The following is a 26,171-nucleotide window of genomic DNA, read 5'->3' as shown; positions in this document are numbered from 1 at the left end:
CGAATATGATATCATCTCCTAATTACCACACCATATCAAATCAATCGTAATGATAATATAATACAAATGAATGAAACTCTAGCTGCAAAACTCTGCACGATGTCATAATACCCTAAGATAATCAATTAATCATTTTCAAAATCTAAATCATCAAGACATTAATAGTTATAAAAGGAGTATAATTTCAAACTAACTTTGATTCAAGCAAAACCTAGTATGTCTCAAAGATCAATAAAGAAAGTAGAAGTAAAAAGTGAGATATCTAATCAATTCTAATCTTACCCATAAGACACACCCACACCAGACACACAATTCTAAATATTGAATGAACTCAAATAAGTATAAGTCACTAACTTATAATTAGGACAACAAAAGCTAGAAAGACAACGCACTCTATCAACTAGTCTCTTCCTGCCACTCGACATAAACTATAAATCCACTAAATTAGCAAAACCAACCACCTCATATCAAGCCATTCGCTTTCTAAACCAGCAGATTAGGCCTATCGATGAAAGCCACCTAGCCGCCCTTTTTAAATAATTTATCTAAATTGTTATATGTAGTATATGAATCTTAAAAATTATTGAATGCCATAGAACAGATTACTAATTCAAACTTAAAAATGAAGATTTGAGATTACAAATATATATAAAGATTTACATTTATTCTCACCTAAGCTCAGACACCAACCTAGAAACTAAACCCAACATCCCAATAGTCCACCGTAAAACAAGGTAAAGTAAAATGAAAAGTAATTAAAAGATACTCCTCACGAAAACGCAGACCACAACAGTCACTGTGTGCGGGTGTCGCTCTCAAATTGAGGTAGCCTTTGTTAGTAGATTTATTTTTTACAATCATGTACAAATTATAATTTTATTGAGAGATTGCATAAAAATTATAAATGTTTTCTTTTATTATATAGTTCAGTGATATAAATGAAAATATGAGTTTTTTTTTTTTTTTCAATTTTTGTTTAAGTTTATGTTATATTTATTAAAAAAAAAAAATGCACATCCGTAAAAAATAGGTTAAATAAAAATACTATGAAAGAACAAATTTATATCACTCTGAATAAATTTTGATAATATGAAAAAATAATTTGTTTATGCCTTGATTAGAATGGGGAACCCAAAAAAATTTGGTGCTTGAAGAGTTGATCCACTATGAGGTATATTAAATTACCATGCTTTTTAGATTGGCTTTGTATCAATGTTACCATTAAATAAGCTAAAGATTTGATCTAAAACCATACAAAAAGGGTGAAAAAATCTTGTAATTTTTGCTTAGCTTAGCTCCATTAGTGGAAAACCATCAAATAAGGATGCTGAGGCCTTGAAGTTCAATAGGCCAAATATTTAGGCTTTTTTTGGGACAACATAGCATAAGGTCATTATTTATATTATTTTTAAATTTTGAGACAGTCTTTTATCATTTTTGAATAGCAACTTTAGCTATCAAAATTAATTTTTTCAAAATTTTTGTACTAAAAAATTGTTGTAGAAAAGCAGTAAGAAAACTTTTCCGAACGTAAGCCTGAGTTGAGTCATATTCTGTACGAACATTCAGATAGTCTGGAGACCAAACTAGATCACACTTCATCTAAAATACGAAGCGATGTATGCATTCTGGTTGGTCTTCGGATGCCATCGGCGTCCGCCCACAAAATAATTTTTCTTTTTAGGGGGGGGCCCCCATATGTTTTTTTTTATGTATTAAATAGTAGTGAATGATCATTAATATGAAATTTAAGAGTAGCCTACATCCTAATATTTGTGCAAGCCATGTACCAAATTAAGAATCTCATATGACTCTCACTAACCCTTCATAAAGGGTCGATGCACCCAGGGAATGCAGTGATGATGCTTATGTGAAAACAAATAAATAACATAATAAGTCAGAACGTACAGGCGATTTCATGAACTCATTCGTAATTCTATATAGGACAAATAAGAAAAATTGAGATTAATATGAGTGAATTGAGCAAGATTCGCTTTCATTCTTACTAATTTCCTTCGTTTCCTCCTCCCCAAATAGCTGTATGATAAGATTCAAGCCCCAAGCAATGAATGAGCTCTCGAAGCACTTATTATAGTAGTTTAAGAAACCCCATTATTCTCTTTGAATTCATTGCAGACCAACATCAATAATGAAGACTTTATTAATTTTTATGAATCACTATATATTTATATTATTACCAAATGAAGGGCTAAAGAAGAACTAAGGGTGTTGTTTGACAGGGCTAAAAATCAAACCTAAAAATCTTCGATCCGAAAAACACTTTAAAAAACAGGTCATTTTTTGTATTTGGCTCAATTGTAATTTAGGTTCAGATTTGCTGCTACCCTTGCCACTCACACGATTGCACTTGCTTGTGCTCACCCACCACTAGCGCTTGGTCGCCCATTGAATCTCAACGGGTCATGTGGTTGGGTTGGAATCAGTAGTTGGGATTAAAACTGGAGGTCAATTCTAGTCGGTTAAAACTGGTCAATTGCTTAGATCGGGGTTTGGTCCAGGCTTTTGCGAGCTGTAAACAATACTCAGTCATGTCCGGGTCAGGTGAGAAAATTGGGTCTAATTCCGAAGTTAAACCAAATTCGACCCAAAAAATTCATTTTGACAAACTCTACTTATAACTCTATTTAAACTTATAGATGGATTCACTTCAATCAAACAATATATTTGAAGCTTTAACTCCTCGATGGTGGATAGATTTTAAAAAATCCTCCTAGGCCTTAGGTATCTTGAATTTGAACCTTAATATTTTCATGCGCTTAGCCTATAAAAAAGATTTGATACGTGAGATATATGAGAGTTATGGTTTGCAAGCCTTAGCTAGTGAGCTACAAAAGTAAAGAATTACTAATTTACTAAGGCATGTGGGATAAATAATGGTCAACTTTGGTTGGCGTTGAGATAATCTCCTGAAAACAAGCAAAAAAGATGGCCAATGCACCAATATACACACTTATTATGCTTAATGGAGAACTAAAGTCATAACTTCTGTTTATATGCTAAAAAAATGAATTGAAAAGAACTATCTAGTGCCCAAGAAGTTTCTGAACTTGAATAGACTTTTGCCTCTGATTTAGAGGTTCCCAATCCTTAATAATGGGCATTATAAATTTCATAACTAGAGGAGTTTACTTTCAAGAACATGCCCTTAAATTCCAACACAAAAATACTCAAGGGTATGATGGTAGTGGTTTTAATTATCGAGAATTAACACTAATGGGGTCTATCAATAAAAGATTTACCCCTATACAAATCATTTTATACTTTAGGCCTCCTCACCCCATTGATGAGTACATTTATAAGAGTGTCTTCTTTACAAACCCTTGCCTTTGAGAAATTATTCTATACGAACACCGTACGGGAAGAACAATCTAGTTTTGTCTCTGTGAACAATAAAAACACAATACAGGGAGCTGCGCTTTTACTGTTCACAAAGACAAAACCAGATGATTCTTCCGTCCGGTGTCCGCATAGAACAATTCATCCATGCCTTCAACTAAAAAAGATGCATAATAGAGGATGACACCAAAACATAAAGCCCCTATCAAAATGATAACTATTTTATTGGGCTACACTACCATTTATATTTTTATCTTAACTCCCTAATTGTATAATAATACCTAACTAGACAGAGAAAACCCATATAAGGATTTGAATTAAGTTCAATCAAGACTATTGGGACTATCAACATTGTCTCTTAAACCCTTGCCAACCATAATACCTAACTTAAGAAAAATAAAAAATAAAATATATATGAAAGGAAAAAAAAAAATCTAAACCTTACTAATGAATTTTAACTTTCCACCCTTTCTCTCATGAGATCAGCAAATACAAGTATGACCGAAACTCTTAGAAGTGTAGATCATATCAAATATATCTTCACATTCACACAAAAAAAAAATCTCACTGATGATTTTGGTAAGGATATGATGGCAAATTATACCATTATACTTATAAAAAAAACTCCAGCAGTCGTCATGAAATCTCATTTACATTTTTTAAAGAAGACGAGAAGCGAAAATTATTCAAACCTGGCAGTCCTGGTACTGCATTTTGTACAGGAGCATATAGGTAAGAGAGAGAGCATTCTTTTCTTCTAATTAACTCGTCCGACAAGCGATAAATTTTACGAGCTCCATAAGGCCATTACGAAGGGATATTCTGAAGTGCAGATGTGATTTGCTCGATAGTATCGTAGCGCTGCCTTTCTTTTAGAATCATTTTAGCGAATTCTAAAGCACGGTGTTCACAATACGCTCTTCTTTCAGCATCAGTGATCGACTCGAAGTCCTCAACATGAGCTACCCCAACTATCCTCCTGCAACAAGAGAAGCTTAAGCTTGGTAAAGCTGCAAACTGGCATTTACAGGTCAAGAAATAGAAAAAGGCTTGGGATTTTAACAAATAAAGCTTCAACATAACCAAGCAATGTCCATATATCATACATATATTACAATGCCCAATTACAGTACTTGGTACCCTTAATCATAACTTTAATGGTTAATTGCCTTTAAAATTTATTAATTAATGATTATTATATTATAAGATATATAACATACTTTATATTAGATTGTTCATCATTTTGTAGAGTTTTTTAATGTGTTTGTTCACCAAACATGAATCGGGCTTCTTATCAATCTCCATATTGAATTTGTTCATGAGCTTTAAATGATGATTCATAAACATAAATGAGTCGAGCACATAGTTGTTCAAAACTTGCTTATTTAACCAGTGAGTATTTAAAAAAAATGTTCAAGCAAGTTTGATTATTTAATCAAACGATCATGAACGAACTATAACCAAGCCGAGCCCTGAGTGACTTGTTGAACGCTCTGTTCGTTTGTAGCCCTAGCACTAAAGGAAGAGCCACCTTTTGCCACCTCCTAATTGAAGGTGGTCAGTCAACTTCTAATTCACGAGGGGTGTCGATCATTAAAGAGCGATAAGATATATCCTTATATCTCCTCCTTAATTTTCTCTTTGAATATATTATCTAAATCCCTTTTATCTTCTTTTAAATATTTTTATCTTATTTTATAATTAGTTCAATTAATCCTAAAGTTAAGGATATAATTTAGGCTCTTACACTCCATAAATAGGAGGCATTTAAGATGTTTAAACTATAGGAATTAAATTCTAAGTTTTTGTGCTAAAAAAAATCTAATTGGAGCCATCATACCCAATCTTCTCTCTCCACCTTTATAGCTCTCTCTCTCAACCATATATCTCACTAGTTGCATTCAAACAAAAGAGTAAAGGCACACAAATTGAGAGGAAAAACAAAAATTGAGAATTTAAAAAATTAAGAGATGCGGGGAAAGGAAGAAAGGCATGAGCAAGATGGAAGCGTTAATCATCAAGTGAGATCCAGCACTAGTTTTCATTTATACAGTTTCTTTTTCCCTTTATTTTTACTCTTTTTGTAAGCTTAAACTGTATCAGATCCTAAACAGTTGATGCGTAATCCTCAACTTTAATAATGTTATAATATGAATGAGTTAACTCCACCAAGAAATCATCCCAATAAAAACCTAGTGATATTAATTCTAAGTTGAGCGGTGGTACATTTACTCCCATGATTCAAGATCACTCTATTATCCTTCTTAGAAATCAACTCACCTCAACCACCAAGAAAGAGTGAGCAATTTTTGTAAATAAAGGAAAAAAAGATGAACATGAAACTTTATTTTTTCTTTCCTTCATCATAGATATTATAGATGTAGGTCATGAAGAAAGGGACAAATTGATGGTTGTATATGGCAATTGGGAGAATAAATGTACAGTAGAATTGGTTGAATTTGGTCATGGAGATAGAGGCGTTCAGACTGACGAACAATCTGAGTACTCTCATACTTTTTAATAAGAACCTAGAGAATCCTATTAGGATAAGCAGCATCAGGGGGTTAACACCTCCTATTAATTACTTTGATGGGATGCGGCTTTTAATACATCAAATAAGCATATCAAAAGTAAAAGAAAAGATAAAAAAATAAAGAGATATTACAATTTAAAGCCAATAATGTCTTATCTTAGAAAATAAAAGAAAAGATAAAAAAATAGACATGTCATCCAATTTTGATAAAAATAAAACGAGTCCAAGTCAATGCATGATTTATTAGCACTCTTTCATTGCATTCATCATTACTAGTAATGATCAAAACCCTATGACATCGTCTCCTTGTATTGAGACCAGCATGACTTATTACATAAAAGTTCAAATATAGTAGAAATTTGCAAATACAATGAGAAACAGCAAAAATAAAACTAATCTTGTTAGTTTCCCGCATAAGCTACAGAAAGCCTATTGTCACTTATTATTAAGCTACTCTACATATAATAACTTATGAATACAACATTAGGCGTTTAAACATTTAGCAAGTAGGCATGTGATACTCAACTTTTTAACATTCCATCCATTTATTATCTAGCATTCATATTTGAAGTCACAAAGTTTTATGGAGGAGATCATATTTGGCAATGTTTTTCAGTTAATTTTCTCTTAAAAAATGAGAACAATATCTGATTTGTGCAAGATAATATTAGATTAAAGGGATTATGCTGCACATATCTCTATAGTTTCATGATCATTGAGAACACACTTTCAGAGTAACTTGTCTCTCATTTAGAGTAACATCAACTTTATTATGTACCAATTGCTAAACAGTATGACATATATGATTTTTTTTTTTTAATATTTCATGTTCACTCACTCTTATGCTCGCAATTTGTTTTTATATTGACTTAAGGGGCTGTTTGGTTAGAACTAAAATGGCTGTAACGCATTTCAAATACTGGGATTTTGAAAATGTTAGTGTTTGTTTAGAAGAAATAGGAATGCAATGTAAAATAAAGTAAATGTAGTGGAAACTATTTAATTTCATTTTGAGTCAAACTAAACTCGTCCAATTTTGAGTGAGAACCATTTACACAGCAATCAAGCTCACTTGAGCTCTGCCACCCACCTTTCGCGGCCGCCACCACTAGCCACCGACCACCGCCTCTATGCGCAGCCAACCGCCAACAACACTAGCAACCACTACCAACCATCGGCCACAACTGCCGACCACCATCTTGGAACTTTATACTATATTCATTTACTTAAAAGAAAAAAAAACCACCTGCATTTACTTACTCATCCAAACAATTCTAAAGTATTCCTTTTATTTGCATTCCTCCTTTTACACTGAATTATTTTTTTAGCCAACCAAACAGCCTCTAAATTAAAAAGATGACATTTTAGGGCTTTCTTATTTTCTCTCAACTCTCCTAAAAAGATTATTGTAAAAGTTGTTAAATACCTTCCTTATTATAGTTCGGAATTTAATAAAGCATGTATATAACACCAAATGCTTAAATTATATATAATCACATATAAATGTCATAGTAATGAAACATGCAAAAGAAAATCCTAAAATATAGAGATGTGCAAAAACTACCCGAACAAAAATCATTTTACAAAATAAAATAACCAGTGGTTAGAACAAATACATAACCATGATAGAGAATCAAACAGTCGATCAAAATTTCCAAATGTGTGCTACTAGCTTCAATACAAAAGAATGGAAAAAAAAAAGTGAGGAAATAGTCAACTACATGAACTGCACAAGTTTTACTCGAAAAGAGAAAAAGGTTTTATATAAATGTACTCTTGGCAAGCATAAAATTTTGAACAGTTAATTATATTTTATCTTTAGTTTACTAAATGAAATAGAACACACTTACTAATCACTTCAAAATGTTGTAAAAAGACAAGTTAGAACAAAATCAGATTGATTTAACATTTGTAAATCAAATACTATTCTTCAAGTATGATGTAATCATCCATCTTTATTCCAACTAGCTAAGCTCAGCTTTATGAATTCTCCATCCCCAATCATTCATGTGGAGCGCTAAGGTAGGTGTGAAATCTATTTTGAATAAGTTCTTTTGCACACTCAAAAGCCCATCTTTAGTAAAATCATTTTTCTTCTAAATCCTTCCATATCAATTCTATCATAACCTTTTGGTGTGCAATTGGCTCTCCATTTTACATGCTAAAAAAAACCTAAAATCTATTGTCACTACAACTAATATATATCATGTATTTCATCCCAAAAATATAATAAAACCCTAAAATATTGGCCACACTTCATCCAGAAATAGAATGATCGAGTCAGCAAGAGCGAGAGTGAGGGTAAGGGAGCAGGCAAGGGCGAGTGGGCGAGGGAGAGTGCACGGCCGGGGAGCACGAGGCTGCGAGGGTGACGGCGTCGGGTGAGGCGTTTGGGTTAGATTTTCAAGTCATGTCATATATTGACACCCTTGCTCTATAATACTTGGATACAAAATTTTTTGTCCAAAAAAAAGTTTCAAAAGAGAAATGCATTTAGGAAAAATCACCTGATCATTTTGGCAGCACCAAATCCAAGAGAATCATGAAATAAATCTTTTATATACTTTTCCTGTACAAGGAACCAAAGTTCTGGCTTCTTGTATACATCCGCAAGGTAGGCCTCGCCATTCCCATCTTTGTGTTCATTCCATAAGGAAATGAATTTCTTATGAAAAAGATTCCAAGTGTCTTCTATTGTCTTAAGAATCCACTGTTTATATACCTGTGAAACAAAGTGATAGAAACAACTCAATCAGAAAAAAGATCTAAATCAGTATAGAATGTAAATTCCTAATAGAAAAGTCTCCACATTGTAAAAAACAATTTCTCATTTCAAAAGTTTAAAAAATCATTAGAAATAAACACACAGCAATCATAGTTCTTTTGTTAAAGAAAATGGCATATGGTAAATAACTAAATTAGTATAAATGAACAATGACATTCAAAGTACAATAAAATTACGGGTAAATTATGCATGGCTACCAAAGGTTCAGAGGCCACTTAAAGTTAGTCCAGGTTTGTAAAGGCCTCAAACAGAGTCCCTAGCGTTTTTTCATGTCATTTAGATCCACCTTAACTTTCTAGTTTCTATCTTCCAAGTGGCACCACCACCCAACGTCCATTAAAATTAGCTGTTAAGTTAACCTCACATAATAATACATGTGGCAACAAGTCAAATATTATATATTTCTACTTCCAAAAATGTCCTCCTAATCTATAAAATTGTAGTTACTCCCTATAATTCTTTTGAAAGCCGTGCAGGCTTCAATATTTCATACAGATTGCTATTTTTGTTATAAATCTCATCCCACAAACAAAGCCAAAGTAACATGGGTAGCTTCTGTTCTCCTTCAGCTTTGAGATTCAAGAAGAAGTTTTGCAAGAGCAACCTACATGCAAGAGTCAAGATATCCAAATCTACTACATATCAAGACAACCTTTTACATATGCTAGCAACAATGGTGGGTTCTTCTAGTCGTGCAGGTTATTACATCAACTGTCTTATTCCCATATAGACTCTACTTGCAAAGAGCAAATAAAAGTGCAAATAAAAAATAACTAGAAGTTGAATGGTTAAAGAACCAACCAGATATAACTTGAAATCCCATATGCTGCAAAGGAATTTAGTAGCAATATAAGAAACTTTAGCTCAACTAATAGTTTATCATTTGTTTCGTGGGAAGATTCACTACTAAACCTCCTAAGGAGTCATGCAAATTAAAGTTCGATTTATTCTTTGTTAGTGCAGTACTCTTCTTAAAACAAAAAATAGTAATTTTGAAAGTCTTCCACCAGCAAACTTCTCAGAAAAAACCTAATTCAATATATAATCTAGAAAAATGCCAAAAAACACACCTCGATGGCCATCAAAATACACAAAAAATAGTGGTTCAAACAAGTCCAATACAAAATAATTTTTTAGAGCATTACACTAAAAAACTATAAAAAAACACAAGTATATTTGGTTTAAAACCCACACTTCAAAACACAACCACTATAGCCGATTGCCTCACTCGCCTGGGTCTAAGCATTCCTTCTTCATTTCCATGGTCCACTACTTTTGCTCTCTGGACACAAAAATAAATTAATATTATTTCAATATAGGGATGAGGAATACAAATTCATTTTTTAGTTTTACCTCATGCTTCATCTTCCTATTGTTTCCAACATGGGCTCTTTAACATTCATTATTGTTATGGCTTAATCAACTGCAAGTGTTTTAGGTCTTGTGTTTAATCTACATGCAATTCCTTCACTGGGTGTGTCTCCATCCTCTCTCCTAATCTTTCAAGGTTTTTTTGACATCTTCCTGAACTAAGGTGCAATTATCTTCTCACCTTATTCGTATGTCACTTTCTTTACATCACGAATTATATGTACAATTTTATCATGAGCTCTCATATATGCCTACATCTTTAAACTAATCGGAAAATATTGAATACCAATACAAAATTAGTCAGATTTGCTTAACATACACATCAAATGCTTAAAAGAATGTACATTCACAATTGCATGCATTCGCATAACAAATAACTCAATAATAGTACAAAACTTATAAAAAAAAAATTCTCTCCAACAGGCAATGAGCTAGTTCACCTACATTTAGAAACCATGTAATAAACAAATATTGAATTGATAATCCAGCATTAAGCAAAAAAAATATGATAAAAGAAAACTTTAATCCATACCTTCCGATCTTTTCCATTATCAGAATGTCCATCTTGTGAAAAAAATGCTAAAATTAAATTCCCCACAAGAGCTCCTATATCAAACCCCATAGGCCCATAAAAGGCAAATTCTGGATCTATAACTTGAGTAGAATCTGTGGTCACCATGACTGAACCAGTATGGAGATCTCCATGAATGAGAGCTTGGGCTCTCTCACAGAACCTAAAATATGAAAGCAAAGCTGATAAAACCTATCAAATTTAATAGACAGCATAAAATAACTACAAAACATAAAGTGGTGTCAAGAGCTTTATAACTTAATTAGAAAGGTGTCACAAGGATGATCATCATACATGGATTTCAGGCCAGCGACCTCAAGCTTTAAGATATCATCTTCCCGAACAGTCTCAGCATCTTGATCAAGGTAAGGAGATGTCCAATGGTTATACTGAGAAATCTTGTATGGATCCGAAAATACAACCTGTTCAGTGAGTCTACACAATTCGACATTCCCACAATATTCTGCAACTGCAGAAGTTCATCATGATACTACTAAGAAACCATAGAATACCATTAATAATGTCAAATTCTCTTCAAAAAGTTTATTCTGAAACACAAATCAAGAACAGAAAAAGAAAGCAAGATGAACCTAGCTGACCTCATTTTATGAAAAATATGCTTGATTTAAATTTGCAAAGTAGTGGGATAACTAATATTTAGTACAATGGTGGGATAAATAACTCAGTCGTACAAAGAGATAACAATTGATAACCAAGAATGAAAAGTTTGCAAAAAAGTAATCCCCTAAGATTAAACAAAAAAGAACTAGCAGTATAAGTTGACTTCCAAAAAACTCCTAACAAAGTATTCTACAATAGTTATCTAGCATTAAAAAAGTTCACAAAGATACAATACAAAACATTAGAATAGCCAATCAACAGGGAAAGTGTAGGATTATCACATAAAAAAATGCAATTGATCACAAGAATAAAAACATGACCATTCCTTTATATAGGATGCTTCATGCTGTAAGATATTTGCTTTCCGGATTGATTGGCAGGAAATAAGTCTATACCCATAAGAACACATTTCTCAATGGAAATGTGTGAAAGTAAGTTATTTGCTACTAAATCATTTTTATTGGCTTTTAGAATGTCATGTGGTGCCAGCAACCTAATTATAACTATTTCGGAGTTTGCATTTCTTCAAGAACTGCAATGAGTTTTATATTTCCTTATAAGTTATATATCCTATTCACATTCTGATGAGGACATCAGCAAGAGATTTCGGCTAGTTTATCAGAGGAGACACCGGAGATCGACGACTACGATCAGGAGCTTATATAATTGAGTCATTTTATGTAGTAGTTTATTTTTATTTTCAGTTTTTATTGTTTTACCCTTATGGGTGGTCATTTGATGTTATAGCCCCAAGGGCATTTTAGTCTTTGTTTCTTTTCTTTTTGGTGAGACCTATATATAGGTCATTTCTATTGTATTTGGGATGATGATTATTGAAATGAAATTCAGCTTTTGTCATGATCTCTTTGTGAGTTCTAGAGAGTGGTGGTGAAGCCTAGGAGAGGCTAACCTCTGTTTAAAATTGCGCAATTAGAGGCGCGCCTTTGCGCAATTCTGCCCAAAAACGCCTCATAGCCTACGCAATTTTGGGCTTTCAAGAGGCGTATGCCTCGCTAGGGCTGAGGCGCGCCTCAGAGGCGCAACTCATTGTGAGGCGTACGCCTCTCTGGGTAGGGTCCACTCACTTAAAATGAAGTATTTTTCTCTCCTTTAACCCGTAAACTTCAGCATTACCCGACCTTTCTCCCTCCCGCAAGCTCCAGGTCGCGATTCCGAGCTCCCTCACGCGGTCGGCCTTGCTTCCCGCCGCTCCTCCCGCCGGCGCCGCCTCTCTCCGGCGAAGTGGAAACTTCCGGCCACCCTCAAGGAGTACTCCACATTGGATTTTAGGTATTTTTATTAAGTTTAGGGATGTATTTTGCAAGTTTAAGAGAAACTAGGGTTTAGTTTTTTTTAGTGTATTTGATTTTTTGCTTTAGGAGACATGGTTAGAGGTAAAGAAAAGACGAATACGTCATTGCGGAGGGACCCTTCTTGGAAGTATAGTGTACAAGTTGACATTGGCGGCGGAGAGAAGAGCTATGTATATTTGAAATGTAATTTTTGCGATAAAGTGGTGAAGGGAGGTGTTACCCGCATGAAGGAACATCTATCATGCTCGCACAAAAATGTAGCACCCTGTGCAAAAGTGCCGGACAATGTGAAGGAAGAAATAAGTGCTTACATGAAGAAAACTACCACTGCTAAACACTTACAACAGGAGCAATTTGATGAAAGGGTCGAGCAAGGTGTATATTTTGGGAGCGAGAGTGGAAAGGGCTCTTCCTCCAGTATACATAGTAGAGGTGCACGGGTCCTATGGATCAGTATATGACTACTCCAGGAGTGGATAGAAGAGAAGCAGAGATGATGCCTGCAGCTGGTACTAGAGAGGGGCGACGACAGGTTTGCATGGACATTGGGAGGTTTTTTTTTTTTGAGAATGCAATACCATTTAATGTTGCTACATCGCCGCCTACTTAGTATGTTGCGGTCTGTAGGATTGTATGGAAGAGGGTTGAAGGCACCTTCCATGTATGAGTTGCGAACATGAATTTTAAAAGAGGAGCTGCAGAACACAGAGCGGAGTATTCAAGAGATTAAAAGGACATGGATTGAGACCGGTGTGACTATTATGTAAGATGGATATGGTCTAACATGAAGAGCAGGAGCTTGATAACATCCTTGTCAACAATCCCTACGGCAACTGTGTTCTTATGATCAGTTTGATGCTTCAGAGGAGGTGAAAAATGCCACATTCATTTTCAATTTCTTTGATGGTGTTGTTTAAGGAGATGTGGGAGCAATTGGTTGTCCAGGTAGTGACTGATAATGCCAGTGCATACAAAGCAGCTGGTCAGATGTTGATGGAGAAGAGGATGCTCGGTGGGAGGTGCAGTTACACCGACATCTACATGCAGCGGCATTTTATCTCAACCCTCAATTTCAATATTCAGAGAAGAAATCTTCAAATCCTGAGGTGAAGCTTGGATTATATCATTGTATGGAAAGATTAATACCGGAGCAGGCAGATAGGGAGCTTGCAGATTTACAGCTTGTTCAGTTCCGGAATAAAGAGGATTTTTTGGATTGAATGCAGCAAAGCAACCATTTCTAAACGATCTCCAGGTATAATTTTTTTGGTAAATGCAAAACACTTTATTTAGTTCTGATTATGTTTTTTCTTGAAAACAGTTGAATGGTGGATCCAAATTTGGTGATTCCACCCCTGAGTTACAGAGTTTTGCTGTAAGAGTGTTGGGCCTCACTTGTTCTTCTTCTGAGTGTGAGCGAAATTGGAGTACATATAGTCAAGTTCAAACAAAGAGAAGAAATCGGCTATCAACACTCAGAATGAACTCTTTGGTATATATTATGCACAACAAGAGGTTGAGGAATAAGGGGTTGAAGGATGATGAGGACCCATTAGTGTGTGATGATGTGTCGTCTGATAATGAGTGGTTCATAGATGATAAGACAGATTTGTCATTATCAAACTTACAGTTAGAAGATCTAAGTGTGGATGTCTTGAGGGGCGAAGTAGATCAAGTTGACACATCCACTAGTACTGCAGTTGGCACATCCACTAGCTCTGCAGCACAACAATCAAGTAAAGGTATTCCACAACTTCTTAATGCTATTACATTTACATTTATTGTCAAGTGAGCAATGAACATGAATACATGATAATGATCTTTTATCTTAATGAACAGGGAAGAGAAAAGTGAGTCATGTGAAAATGAAGATGACATGGCATTCATAGATACAATTGAGAAGAAGATTCACTTGAAGACCCATTTAGTGATGGGATATGATTTCATTTATATGTTTTTTGTATTTTGGGAGTTTTGTTAAACTAATATTTTGTGATTTTGTACTTTGGGACATAATTTTATTGCATCTACTTTCTTATTTTCCACTATTGCTATTATTTTCCTGCTAAAATCCTTAATTTTTCATTTATGCAATTCTGTGGTCGTGAGGCTTACGCCTCAGGACCGCCTCGAGGCTTACGCCTCGCCTCACGGACAAAAACCGCCTCGAGGCCGCAGTTACGTAAATTTTAAACCTTGAGGCTAACATATACCCAACAGCCCGCCACTTGGCGGGTGAGCTCTTGGTTTTGTTTTTCTCTTATTCTCTTCTTCTTTCTTTTCCTCTCTTTTTTCTTCCCCAAACAGCCGGCCACATCCCTCTCCTCCATAGCGCGACGGCAGCCCCCTTCCCGTTTCCCCTTCCCAAACCACCACACCTACGCAACCCCTCCACACGCCAGCCACCTTTCTAGCCCAACCCAGCCGCCAGAACACTGGTGGTTTTTCCCCACTCGTCGCCTCCAAAAACCCAACCAACCGGCCTCCCTTGCTCCCTTTGGGTCCCTTCAATTAGCCTTCATAGTTTCCTATTTGGATTAATACTAAGTTGGAAAGGATTTGAAATCAAATTCTCAAAATTCCCTCCAATTAATGTGATTCATTCTTAGGAAACTTCACTATTAATCCTCCAATTAGTGGCTTATTTTTAGAAATCTGAAATTAATTTAAGATTTTAGAAAATAAGCCACTAATTGTTTGTTCCACCCCATTAATACTCAATCTCTCCCTCTTCCTCTCTCCTTGGCCGGCCAACCAAGCCCCCCCTTTTATTAAATTAGATCCATAAATTAAGGATCTAATTAATTCATTTCCTCACCACTTTCCCTCCTAATCTCCACTTATTTCAAATTTTAAATTTCAAAGGAGATTAATCCCTAATTATTCATTAAATATGAAATTTTAATTTTAGATTTTATTTTTCTCCTTCTCCCCTTAGCTTGGCCGACCCCTCCTCCTCTCCCTCTCTATATTTTCTCTTGGACAACTATGCATGGGCAATCCGGATGTTGATTAGAGATTTGTCTTTGATTCCCAAGGACATGTGGACGTTTTGAGATCGCCTTTTTTGTGACGTCAGCGTAGAGATCGACGCAACCGTTGAAGATTGCGTGTGGATCGGATACTATTTTCTCTATCAACCACCATCGACGAATACTACCTTCCATCCGAGTGGCAGCTCTTACATCTTCCACCTACTCCTCCAACTCCGACTAGCCTTTTCGTGGATAGTATTGTAAGCTCCCTCTTCCTCGTGGTGATCACGTCAGTATTGCTAATATCTTTCTTTCCGTTAACCGCAAGAGAGCTTGAGTGAGGGAAACTCAAGGTGACTTTTCTAAATATTAACCCACGAATTATGTTAAAGTGCATTTCATTACTTGTGTTTGTTATTGTTTTAAATTGTCTTGCCTAATGAGTTTGTAACACTGCCTAAGCAATTTTGCAACTGAGATTTCATTAAATCATTAATTGTGACTCGATAATCTTTATATTGACTTGCTTATTAAGTTTGCCTATATTATTTCTCTGTGCAATTCCGATTTCGTTTCACATCACATTCCTTAACATCCTCTCAAGTTTCCCTTCGCTTATATTTCTGCTTCTGACAAACACAACCAACAAGCTCAATCTATTTTCTCATAGATAACCACACTAAATATCATTCAAGCGCTTTGACTAATAAATCTATTTTCATACTTCAATACTTTACAGCTCTACAATAAAAAGTCATTAAAATCACCATCACCATTATTAACATGAACCCAAACAGTCAGTTTACCACAGCTCTACAGCTCTAGCTAGCTACAACACAAAAACTCCTAGTTCATAAATGGTAGGTAATACTGATAGCTGGCTTGGATCTGTTTTTCTCCCCTCTCCGTTGCTTTCCAGCTTTGTAGGAACCCACTGCTGCTGACCTTTCCCATTACAAATATCATCTGCAGTTGCATCTTCCCTCCAACGCTCTTCTCTATTTAAATCAAACTTATTACTCCGGGCTAATCAAGGCAACCAATTGATTCAACCAAAAAGTCAACTAGATTTAAACATGGAGCATAGCCTGAATGTCAAGTCCAGTCTGATTAGGTTAGGTGGGGTTTGAATGCATGAACATTTCATAGATAGAAATCATGCATGAATAAACAACAAATAGTGTGAAATTGGACCTTAACTTTAATAGAAGGGAAGTGGAAACTGAATTCAAGATTAACGATGTAAAGAATATGCAACTTCTAGTAAAGCTGACTTACATAAAACTCTTATGATATACTTATTGGTTACAAGAAATCTAAAAAACTCTAGAGTAACATGGATTTCCTCAAAAGGAATAATTAACAATTGACAAAAGAATATAACATGCCATAAAATTGTCATGAAATCTATCTGCACATTAATGCCTTTTATTTAAGCGACAAGGGGATAAGTCATATTCATAAAATTTAGAAAACAGGTTTCTATTAGATGCATCATAAATATAAACTAAACATCTAAATCGGTGAATCTATCCAACAACAACAACAATCCTTTATCCCCCTATGTGGGGTCGACTACATGAATCTTTTTTCTTCCATTGTGTCCTATTAAGAGTCAAATTCTCATTTAAATATAATAATGAAATGTCATTTCTAATATTTTTTGAACAAGTCTTCTTAGATCTAACTATACCTTTCTTAACATAAGTCAAATCTAATGCATCTACTCTCCTAACCGGGTCATCGAAAGGCCAACATTTTTATATGACCAAAACCATCTAGCGACTCTCTCTAATCTTATTTTCCACTAGAGCTACTCCAACCTTTTCACTTATATGCACGTTTCACATTCGGGGAATCTATCAAAAAAAAAAAGAAGCCTAAAACTCTTCACTATAAGCATTCTAATTAAGACCTCACTGACCAAAGATTTTAAACTCAAATGTAGTATGCAATAAAATATGATGTGCTATGCTTTAATGATCAATATGTTTTTATTTTTATTTATTTTTTAATGATCAATATGCTATAACAAGGTGCCAAGAAAGATATACCTTCACGTTTGTGCTCAAGATGTAGAACGATACAAAAGTGATGATCTTTGCCACCTCCTATTTGACACTACAGAGCTTGATGGAGGTGAGGCAACCTTTGGAAGCCATGTTTACATCAACTGAATGGCTTAACTCTGCTTGGGGGAAGAAAAATGAGGGGAAGGAAATAAGAAAGATAATTCTAAATGATAAATTTTGGGCTACTGTAACCTATGCCATTTTGAGCACGAGACCCTTAGTGCAAGTTCTACGCTTAGTGGATGAAGAGAATCAAACTTACAGTTAGAAGATCTAAGTGTGGATGTCTTGAGGGGCGAAGTAGATCAAGTTGACACATCCACTAGTACTGCAGTTGGCACATCCACTAGCTCTGCAGCACAACAATCAAGTAAAGGTATTCCACAACTTCTTATATGCTATTACATTACATTTATGTCAAGTGAGCAATGAACATGAATACATGATAATGATCTTTTATCTTAATGAACAGGGAAGAGAAAAGTGAGTCATGTTGAAAATGAAGATGACATGGCATTCATAGATACAATTGGAGAAGAAGATTCACTTGAAGACCCATTTAGTGATGGGATATGATTTCATTTTATATGTTTTTTGTATTTTGGGAGTTTTGTTAAACTAATATTTTGTGATTTTGTACTTTGGGACATAATTTTATTGCATCTACTTTCTTATTTTCCACTATTGCTATTATTTTCCTGCTAAAATCCTTAATTTTTCATTTATGCAATTCTGTGTTCGTGAGGCTTACGCCTCAGACCGCCTCGAGGCTTACGCCTCGCCTCACGGACAAAAACCGCCTCGAGGCGCAGTTACGTAATTTTAAACCTTGAGGCTAACATAGTACCCAACAGCCCACTGGCGGGTGAGCTCTTGGTTTTGTTTTCTCTTTATTCTCTTCTTTCTTTCTTTTCCTCTCTTTTTTCTTCCCCAAACAGCCGGCCACATCCCCTCTCCTCCATAGCCGACGGCAGCCCCCTTCCCGTTTCCCCTTCCCAAACCACCACACCTACGCAACCCCTCCACACGCCAGCCACCTTTCTAGCCCAACCCAGCCGCCAGAACACTGGTGGTTTTTCCCCACTCGTCGCCTCCAAAAACCCAACCAACCGGCCTCCCTTGCTCCCTTTGGGTCCCTTCAATTAGCCTTCATTAGTTTCCTATTTGGGATTAATACTAAGTTGGAAAGGATTTGAAATCAAATTCTCAAATTCCCTCCAATTAATGTGATTCATTCTTAGGAAACTTCACTATTAATCCTCCAATTAGTGGCTTATTTTTAGAAATCTGAAATTAATTTAAGATTTTAGAAAATAAGCCACTAATTGTTTGGGTCCACCCCATTAATACTCAATCTCTCCCTCTTCCTCTCTCCTTGGCCGGCCAACCAAGCCCCCCCTTTTTATTAATTAGATCCCATAAATTAAGGATCTAATTAATTCATTTCCTCACCACTTTCCCTCCTAATCTCCACTTATTTCAAATTTAAATTTCAAAGGAGATTAATCCCTAATTATTCATTAAATATGAAATTTTAATTTTAGATTTTATTTTTCTCCTTCTCCCCTTAGCTTGGCCGACCCCTCCTCCTCTCCCTCTCTATATTTTCTCTTGGACAACTATGCATGGGCAATCCGGATGTTGATTAGAGATTTGTCTTTGATTCCCAAGGACATGTGGACGTTTTGAGATCGCCTTTTTGTGACGTCAGCGTAGAGATCGACGCAACCGTTGAAGATTGCGTGTGGATCGGATACTATTTTCTCTATCAACCACCATCGACGAATACTACCTTCCATCCGAGTGGCAGCTCTTACATCTTCCACCTACTCCTCCAACTCCGACTAGCCTTTTCGTGGATAGTACTGTAAGCTCCCTCTTCCTCGTGGTGATCACGTCAGTATTGCTAATATCTTTCTTCCGTTAACCGCAAGAGAGCTTGAGTGAGGGAAACTCAAGGTGACTTTTCTAAATATTAACCCACGAATTATTGTTAAAGTGCATTTTTCATTACTTGTGTTTGTTATTGTTTTAAATTGTCTTGCCTAATGAGTTTGTAACACTGCCTAAGCAATTTTGCAACTGAGATTTCATTAAATCATTAATTGTGACTCGATAATCTTTATATTGACTTGCTTATTAAGTTGCCTTATTATTTCTCTGTGCAATTCCGATTTCGTTTCACATCACATTCCTTAACATCCTCTCAAGTTTCCCTTCGCTTATATTTCTGCTTCTGACAAACACAACCAACAAGCTCAATCTATTTTCTCATAGATAACCACACTAAATATCATTCAAGCGCTTTGACTAATAAATCTATTTTCATACTTCATACTTTACAGCTCTACAATAAAAAGTCATTAAAATCACCATCACCATTATTAACATGAACCCAACAGTCAGTTTACAACAGCTCTACAGCTCTAGCTAGCTACAACACAAAAACTCCTAGTTCATAAATGGTAGGTAATACTGATAGCTGGCTTGGATCTGTTTTTCTCCCCTCTCCGTTGCTTTCCAGCTTTGTAGGAACCCCACTGCTGCTGACCTTTCCCATTACAAATATCATCTGCAGTTGCATCTTCCCTCCAACGCTCTTCTCTATTTAAATCAAACTTATTACTCCGGGCTAATCAAGGCAACCAATTGATTCAACCAAAAAGTCAACTAGATTTAAACATGGAGCATAGCCTGAATGTCAAGTCCAGTCTGATTAGGTTAGGTGGGGTTTGAATGCATGAACATTTCATAGATAGAAATCATGCATGAATAAACAACAAATAGTGTGAATTGGACCTTAACTTTAATAGAAGGGAAGTGGAAACTGAATTCAAGATTAACGATGTAAAGAATATGCAACTTCTAGTAAAGCTGACTTACATAAAACTCTTATGATATACTTATTGGTTACAAGAAATCTAAAAAACTCTAGAGTAACATGGATTTCCTCAAAAGGAATAATTAACAATTGACAAAAGAATATAACATGCCATAAAATTGTCATGAAATCTATCTGCACATTAATGCCTTTTATTTAAGCGACAAGGGGATAAGTCATATTCATAAAATTTAGAAAACAGGTTTCTATTAGATGCATCATAAATATAAACTAAACATCTAAATCGGTGAATCTATCCAACAACAACAACAATCCTTTATCCCCCTATGTGGGGTCGACTACATGAATCTTTTTTCTCCATTGTGTCCTATTAAGAGTCAAATTCTCATTTAAATATAATAATGAAATGTCATTTCTAATATTTTTTGAACAAGTCTTCTTAGATCTAACTATACCTTTCTTAACATAAGTCAAATCTAATGCATCTACTCTCCTAACCGGGTCATCGAAAGGCCAACATTTTATATGACCAAACCATCTAAGGCGACTCTCTCTAATCTTATTTTCCACTAGAGCTACTCCAACCTTTTCACTTATATGCACGTTTCACATTCGGGGAATCTATCAAAAAAAAAAAGAAGCCTAAATCTCTTCACTATAAGCATTCTAATTAAGACCTCACTGACCAAAGATTTTAAACTCAAATGTAGTATGCAATAAATATTGATGTGCTATGCTTTAATGATCAATATGTTTTTATTTTTATTTTATTTTTTAATGATCAATATGCTATACAAGGTTGCACAAGAAAGATATACCTTCACGTTTGTGCTCAGATGTAGAACGATACAAAAGTGATGTAAAGAATAGCGTTCTAGCCATGTATTCTGACATATGTTCTGCAAGCAATGGATATTCAATTCCAGCAATCAATCCTTTCCGCAAAATAATATGTGGCGGCTTCAAGTACCGCATAGCAATCAAAGATAAAGGCCGATCAAAGTGGTAAACTTCTGGGACATGAGCTGGGCATAGACGACCATGCTCTCTCAAGGTTAATGCCTCAAAATATGCACGCTCCTTTGTCATTGGCCATGATTCACCGATGCATCGGATGTATGGAATAGCCTATATGATCATTCAAATTACATCAACAATTATATTTTTGTCAAATAAAAAAATGGAATAGAGTTGATAAGTAATTAGGAAAATAAAATGAGACAATCTTTTAGAATACAAAAGGAATAGAAAATAATAAATTGATGTGATTTGTTTCTAAAATTATTTCTTAAAGGAAGACACCATTAGAAACAAACGAATTTGAAGGACCTTTCACATGCTGATTCCATGTGTTTGTTTAAAAACTCCACGAATGCATGACATCTTGTACAAAACTTTTTCTATGTGCCGGATCCTAACATGCCTTCCGCTCCCAAGAATTGTGGTTCTGAACCTATTGGAGTAAAGTTTTTTACTTGAATTGGCACTTTTTTTTTTTTAATTAACACAACCAACACAAAAGAAAAAAAAAATGTTGTGCCTGCCCTTGGATCCATAAAAGAGGCAATTCCAGTTTCTAATATTGAGTTGTAGATGATATACTCAACAAAATATAGCAACAATTATGCATGCCTGTGGTCTCTAGTCTACTGATACCCCAAATAAAAGAAACAAATTCAGAAAGTAAAACATCAAACTAGAGATATCTTATTAAAACGATAAATTACAGAAGGAACTCCATTCCAGCAATCAAAAAACAAACTAGGCTCAACACCATTAATACCAAAAAAGTTGATATCTTGTATCTGTAGTTGTAATAGTCTCAGGAACATCCAGGTGCATCATCCCTCCATCTAAACAGCACAACATTATCATCAATCTTTGAGACATAAATGGGTGAAAATTTCGTGTGTTAACAACCAAATCTTGCATATTTCTAGAAATATCACTCAATCGCTTCTATTTACAGTAAAAATTTGGTTGCATCGCACGGAAATGCATAGTAAGCATACCTGCTTGATAACGATGGATCCTCCAGAGGAGCTGATGACGATGTAGACGAAGTTAAGGTTGCCATCCCCGACCTCCTTGACAGTCAGGGCTCTAAGGTCATCTCCAAGCAAGGAGGAGAGAGCAGGCGTGGCCCTGATATACTCGATAAGAGACTTCTCATCCAAAGCCCTAAAACCTCCGTCCGCCACCGCCATGGCACTGGGTTCCGGTGAGATGGCAGAAGGAAGATTTCAGACTTTTTAGTGGGAAGAAATGCGAAGCCGAGCGAACTTTATTCGGGAAGGGAAAGTGGAAACTTTATATGGATACAATGAAACTGGACGGCTTTCCTTTGGTGTCGGATTCGTCCAATTTCGTTTTATTTATGTAAGGAAGGCTGGAGTTGGGCTTGGGCTATTTGCTATGGGCCTTCTACGGGCCCTGTGATTTTACAAGCCAGACCCGGCTGCCCTTAAATAAAAGGTTAGAATTAAGATTCCAACTTCTTATCACACATGTGGTTAAAAACATTCATAGTGCAAAAGAATATGATCTCTCAAAAATATGTCATACTTGTCACTATGTCTAGATCCTAATTTTCTCATGTTGGGTCAAACTGTATACATTGGGCTGTATTAGAGGAGCACTACAACTATCGTAGACTCCCCATGCATCTTTAACAGTCTTCCACTGAATCTACTCCTGCTCCAACACAATGCTCCCTTACTAGAAGCTCTAGACGGGGCTACTAGTAATAGCTACCACTGACCCCTCCATCCTTAAATCTACCCTCTAGTATATTCTAGGTATATGGTATAGTATGTTAGTCATCACTTTCTTACCATTTATCATTCTGACTTTCACCTTATCAAATTGCATTAATTATTCCCAATTTAGATATAAGCATTGACTCCTTAATCAAGAGTGTTTTCGGACACATATATGATGTAATTAACCTTAGGAGCTTGATCCTTTGGAATTCGACCACCAAAATTAAAATAAATTCTATTTGGAACCTTATTTTTTATAGGAGAAATCTCTTGAATATATATATAATTAATGTCTTCCATTAATTCGTCAGAGTCAATAGACTGCATCGATCTATTATGATGTGCCTTTTATTTGTTGTGTTCTGAGCATCTTTTGAAGCTTAAACCAAGGGAGAGCACCCCTAAGAGATTTTCTAACTTGTTAGTTCATCACAAGAGTCCAGAGAGCAATGCACTAAACTTGGCACCATATCTTGTTCTTACTCACAACATGATAAGAGATGAGGGGCGCAATCTGTCACCACCAGGCATAAGAAGGCTAGAACCAATTGATGAATAGTTTCTCTAAAGAAATAGCGGAGGCAAGATTGTCTCCAAATTTCAAAATGCCCCCACCTAAAGTCCCACAAGAGGAAGGACTGGCCCAAAAAATCATATCGCTAACTTTGAATCTATGAGTACTATTCCTTGATATCCTCAGCTAGGGGTGTAAGTGAGTCGGCTCGAACTCGACTCGATAACAAACTTTCAAGCCGAGCATATCAAGTTGTGAGCTTGAGTTCGAACTTGAGGAGGCTTGACTCGTGAGCTCGCGAGCTTGCTCGACTACCAGTTAGGATTTTTTAAATAAAATAATTACTATTTTTATAAAATATTGGGATACATTCCCATGGAAAAAAAACTACTATCCTTTTTTTAGAAAAGTCGTCATTAGTTGATGGTTCAAGACTTTTATCCAAAGTAAAAAATACAACATACCGCAAAAGCCTCTTTTTCTATGAGCAAAAGCCTCTTCTTCTATGAACAAAAGCAAAAAACGAACGCCTTCTTCTTCACCTCCGATTGTGATCATGTTCGTTATCACCCGTTGTATTGCGGTGAGTTGGGCTCGTGAGCTTATTTGTATTATACGAGTCATGCTTGAGCATAGGGGTGTCAATATTTGACACGACCCGAAAACCCGACCCGAACCCGACCCGAAAATTTCGGGTTAGGGTCAACCCGAACCCGAAACGGGTCGGGTTCGGGTTCAACATTTCGACCCGTTTCAAAAATCGGGTCGGGTTCGGGTTAACCCTTTGACCCGAAATTGACCCGAAAGTGACCCGATTTTGACCCGAAAACCCGATTTTGACCCGCCAACCCAAGATTGACCCAACTTTGACCCGATTTTGACCCGAAAAGAGGAGATTGACCCGTTTTTGACCCAAAAATTAGCAATTTTTTTGTTGAAAACGGGTCATTCGGGTCGGGTCGGGTTGACCCGGACCCGAAGCGGGTCGGGTTCGAGTCAAGGAAACCGACCCGTTTTTAAAAACGGGTCGGGTTCGGGTTGACCCGAATAGTGCCGGGTCAGTTTCGGGTTCGACCCGAACCCGACCCATGACCCGAAATTGACACCCCTACTTGAGCACACCTTTTGAGCTCGACTCGAGTTCGAGCTATTCGAGCTCGGAATCTTACATATGAGCTGAGCTCGAGTTAGGCACGACTCGACTCATTTACACCCCTATTCTTAGCTTAAAATATCGATTTGATGCTGCAGAAGACAGAGGATATTTTCTATAACTTTGATAATTTACTCTTTTGTTGTTGTTGATAGATCATAAAGAGAAGTAACAATTTGATTTAAATATTGATCATGCAAATTTTTGAAAGGTAAGGGGCTTGTTACTTTGAAAGTTTTTGAATATGTTGTGTTTACAATATAAATATTTTAGTTTTTAGGATGTTTAATTTAAAGTCAAAGTTTTTTTTTTCAAGGAATTTTGAATAGTTATTGTAGTTCATTTATAAAGTATTAGGAATTCATTTGAATTGATAAGTTCCAAATGTAGCGCGTTACCCAAACCACAACCTTTCCCCCCACGTGAGCCCACGGCTCCCCTCCCCACACCCCCCTTCAGTGCTGACTCCAGACGTAGCTCTACATCCGGTTTCCAATAAAAAAATTGTATTGATCAAGCTTCTTAATGACCATGATCACCAGCTTTAATCTATACTATTCGTGAACATAAATGAACTGAACGACAAGTTGTTCAAACTCGTTTATTTAGTTATCAACTATTTATAAGGAGTGTTCAAGCTTGTTTGTTTACCTTATCAAACGAATATAAACGATCTCTTATCAAGTAGAGGCACGAGTAGCTCATCGAACGCTCGATTTATTTGCAACCTAACCTACGAAGTAATGTATTTCATTTTTATCAGTTAACCAATTAAAAAAAAAATTACGAACATAATTTACTTTCAATTAAGCCATCTTAAAAATTTTAAATGCATTGAGCTATTTTTACTAATGCATTTCTAAATATTTGAATCAAACAACCCTAAAATAATGCTTAAGTCATGCTAATACTGATAACCAACCATCATCAAGAGGGGTGTTATTTGCCTTCTATACATTTTAGCAAAATCATTATCATCTTTAAATCCATAAGAGGTACTTGGGAGCTTGAATTGTGATTTATTGTCATTTGTATATGTATTAGATTTCTTTTGGGACTGTTTTTCTACTGTTTTATGAAGCAATTTTTCAATACAAAAATTTTTAGTTTAATTTTTTTATTAAAAAACTACTTTAAAAAATAATAATTGTACTTGGCTTGCTTAAGTTAATTAAAGAATACTTTAATCTGCCAAAGACAAGCAAAAAATTCAAACAAGTACTTGGATTTTCATATTATGTTACTAATAAATAATTTTATAAATCTAAAAAATAAGCAAATAAATAAACTTTAAATTAATAT

The 26,171-nt window shown here is 35.6% G+C and overlaps 1 protein-coding gene across 1 annotated transcript; it reads right to left on the bottom strand.

Moving 5' to 3' along the window:
• Window positions 1-3,945: 3,945 nt before the first annotated feature.
• On the bottom strand, window positions 3,946-22,788 carry LOC110103112 (methylthioribose kinase). The gene is made up of 6 exons (XM_020831682.2): window positions 22,453-22,788; window positions 21,259-21,568; window positions 10,912-11,086; window positions 10,579-10,780; window positions 8,398-8,612; window positions 3,946-4,336 (listed from the first exon to the last, which is right to left on the bottom strand). The coding sequence occupies exons 1-6, from the start codon at window positions 22,645-22,647 to the stop codon at window positions 4,165-4,167; spliced, it is 1,269 nt and encodes a 422-aa protein (XP_020687341.1). The 5' UTR covers window positions 22,648-22,788; the 3' UTR covers window positions 3,946-4,164.
• Between the last annotated feature and the right edge of the window lie 3,383 nt (window positions 22,789-26,171).

This window comes from Dendrobium catenatum, unplaced genomic scaffold, assembly GCF_001605985.2.
Source record: "Dendrobium catenatum unplaced genomic scaffold, ASM160598v2 fragScaff_scaffold_1684, whole genome shotgun sequence".
Taxonomy (NCBI): Eukaryota; Viridiplantae; Streptophyta; class Magnoliopsida; order Asparagales; family Orchidaceae; genus Dendrobium; species Dendrobium catenatum.
Note: the sequence above shows the minus strand (reverse complement) of the source record. Positions and strands in the feature narration are given on the sequence as shown.

Bases quoted from the DNA above. Each gene is read 5' to 3' on its own strand.
- LOC110103112 (XM_020831682.2), bottom strand. From the start codon at position 22,647: ATGGCGGTGGCGGACGGAGGTTTTAGGGCTTTGGATGAGAAGTCTCTT. The intron at 8,613-10,578 runs GTATGGATTAAA...TTTGTTTCACAG, and splicing joins ATAATGGAAAAGATCGGAAG to GTATATAAACAGTGGATTCT. The intron at 4,337-8,397 runs GTGATTTTTCCT...CTCTTGTTGCAG, and splicing joins GGTGCTGCCAAAATGATCAG to GAGGATAGTTGGGGTAGCTC.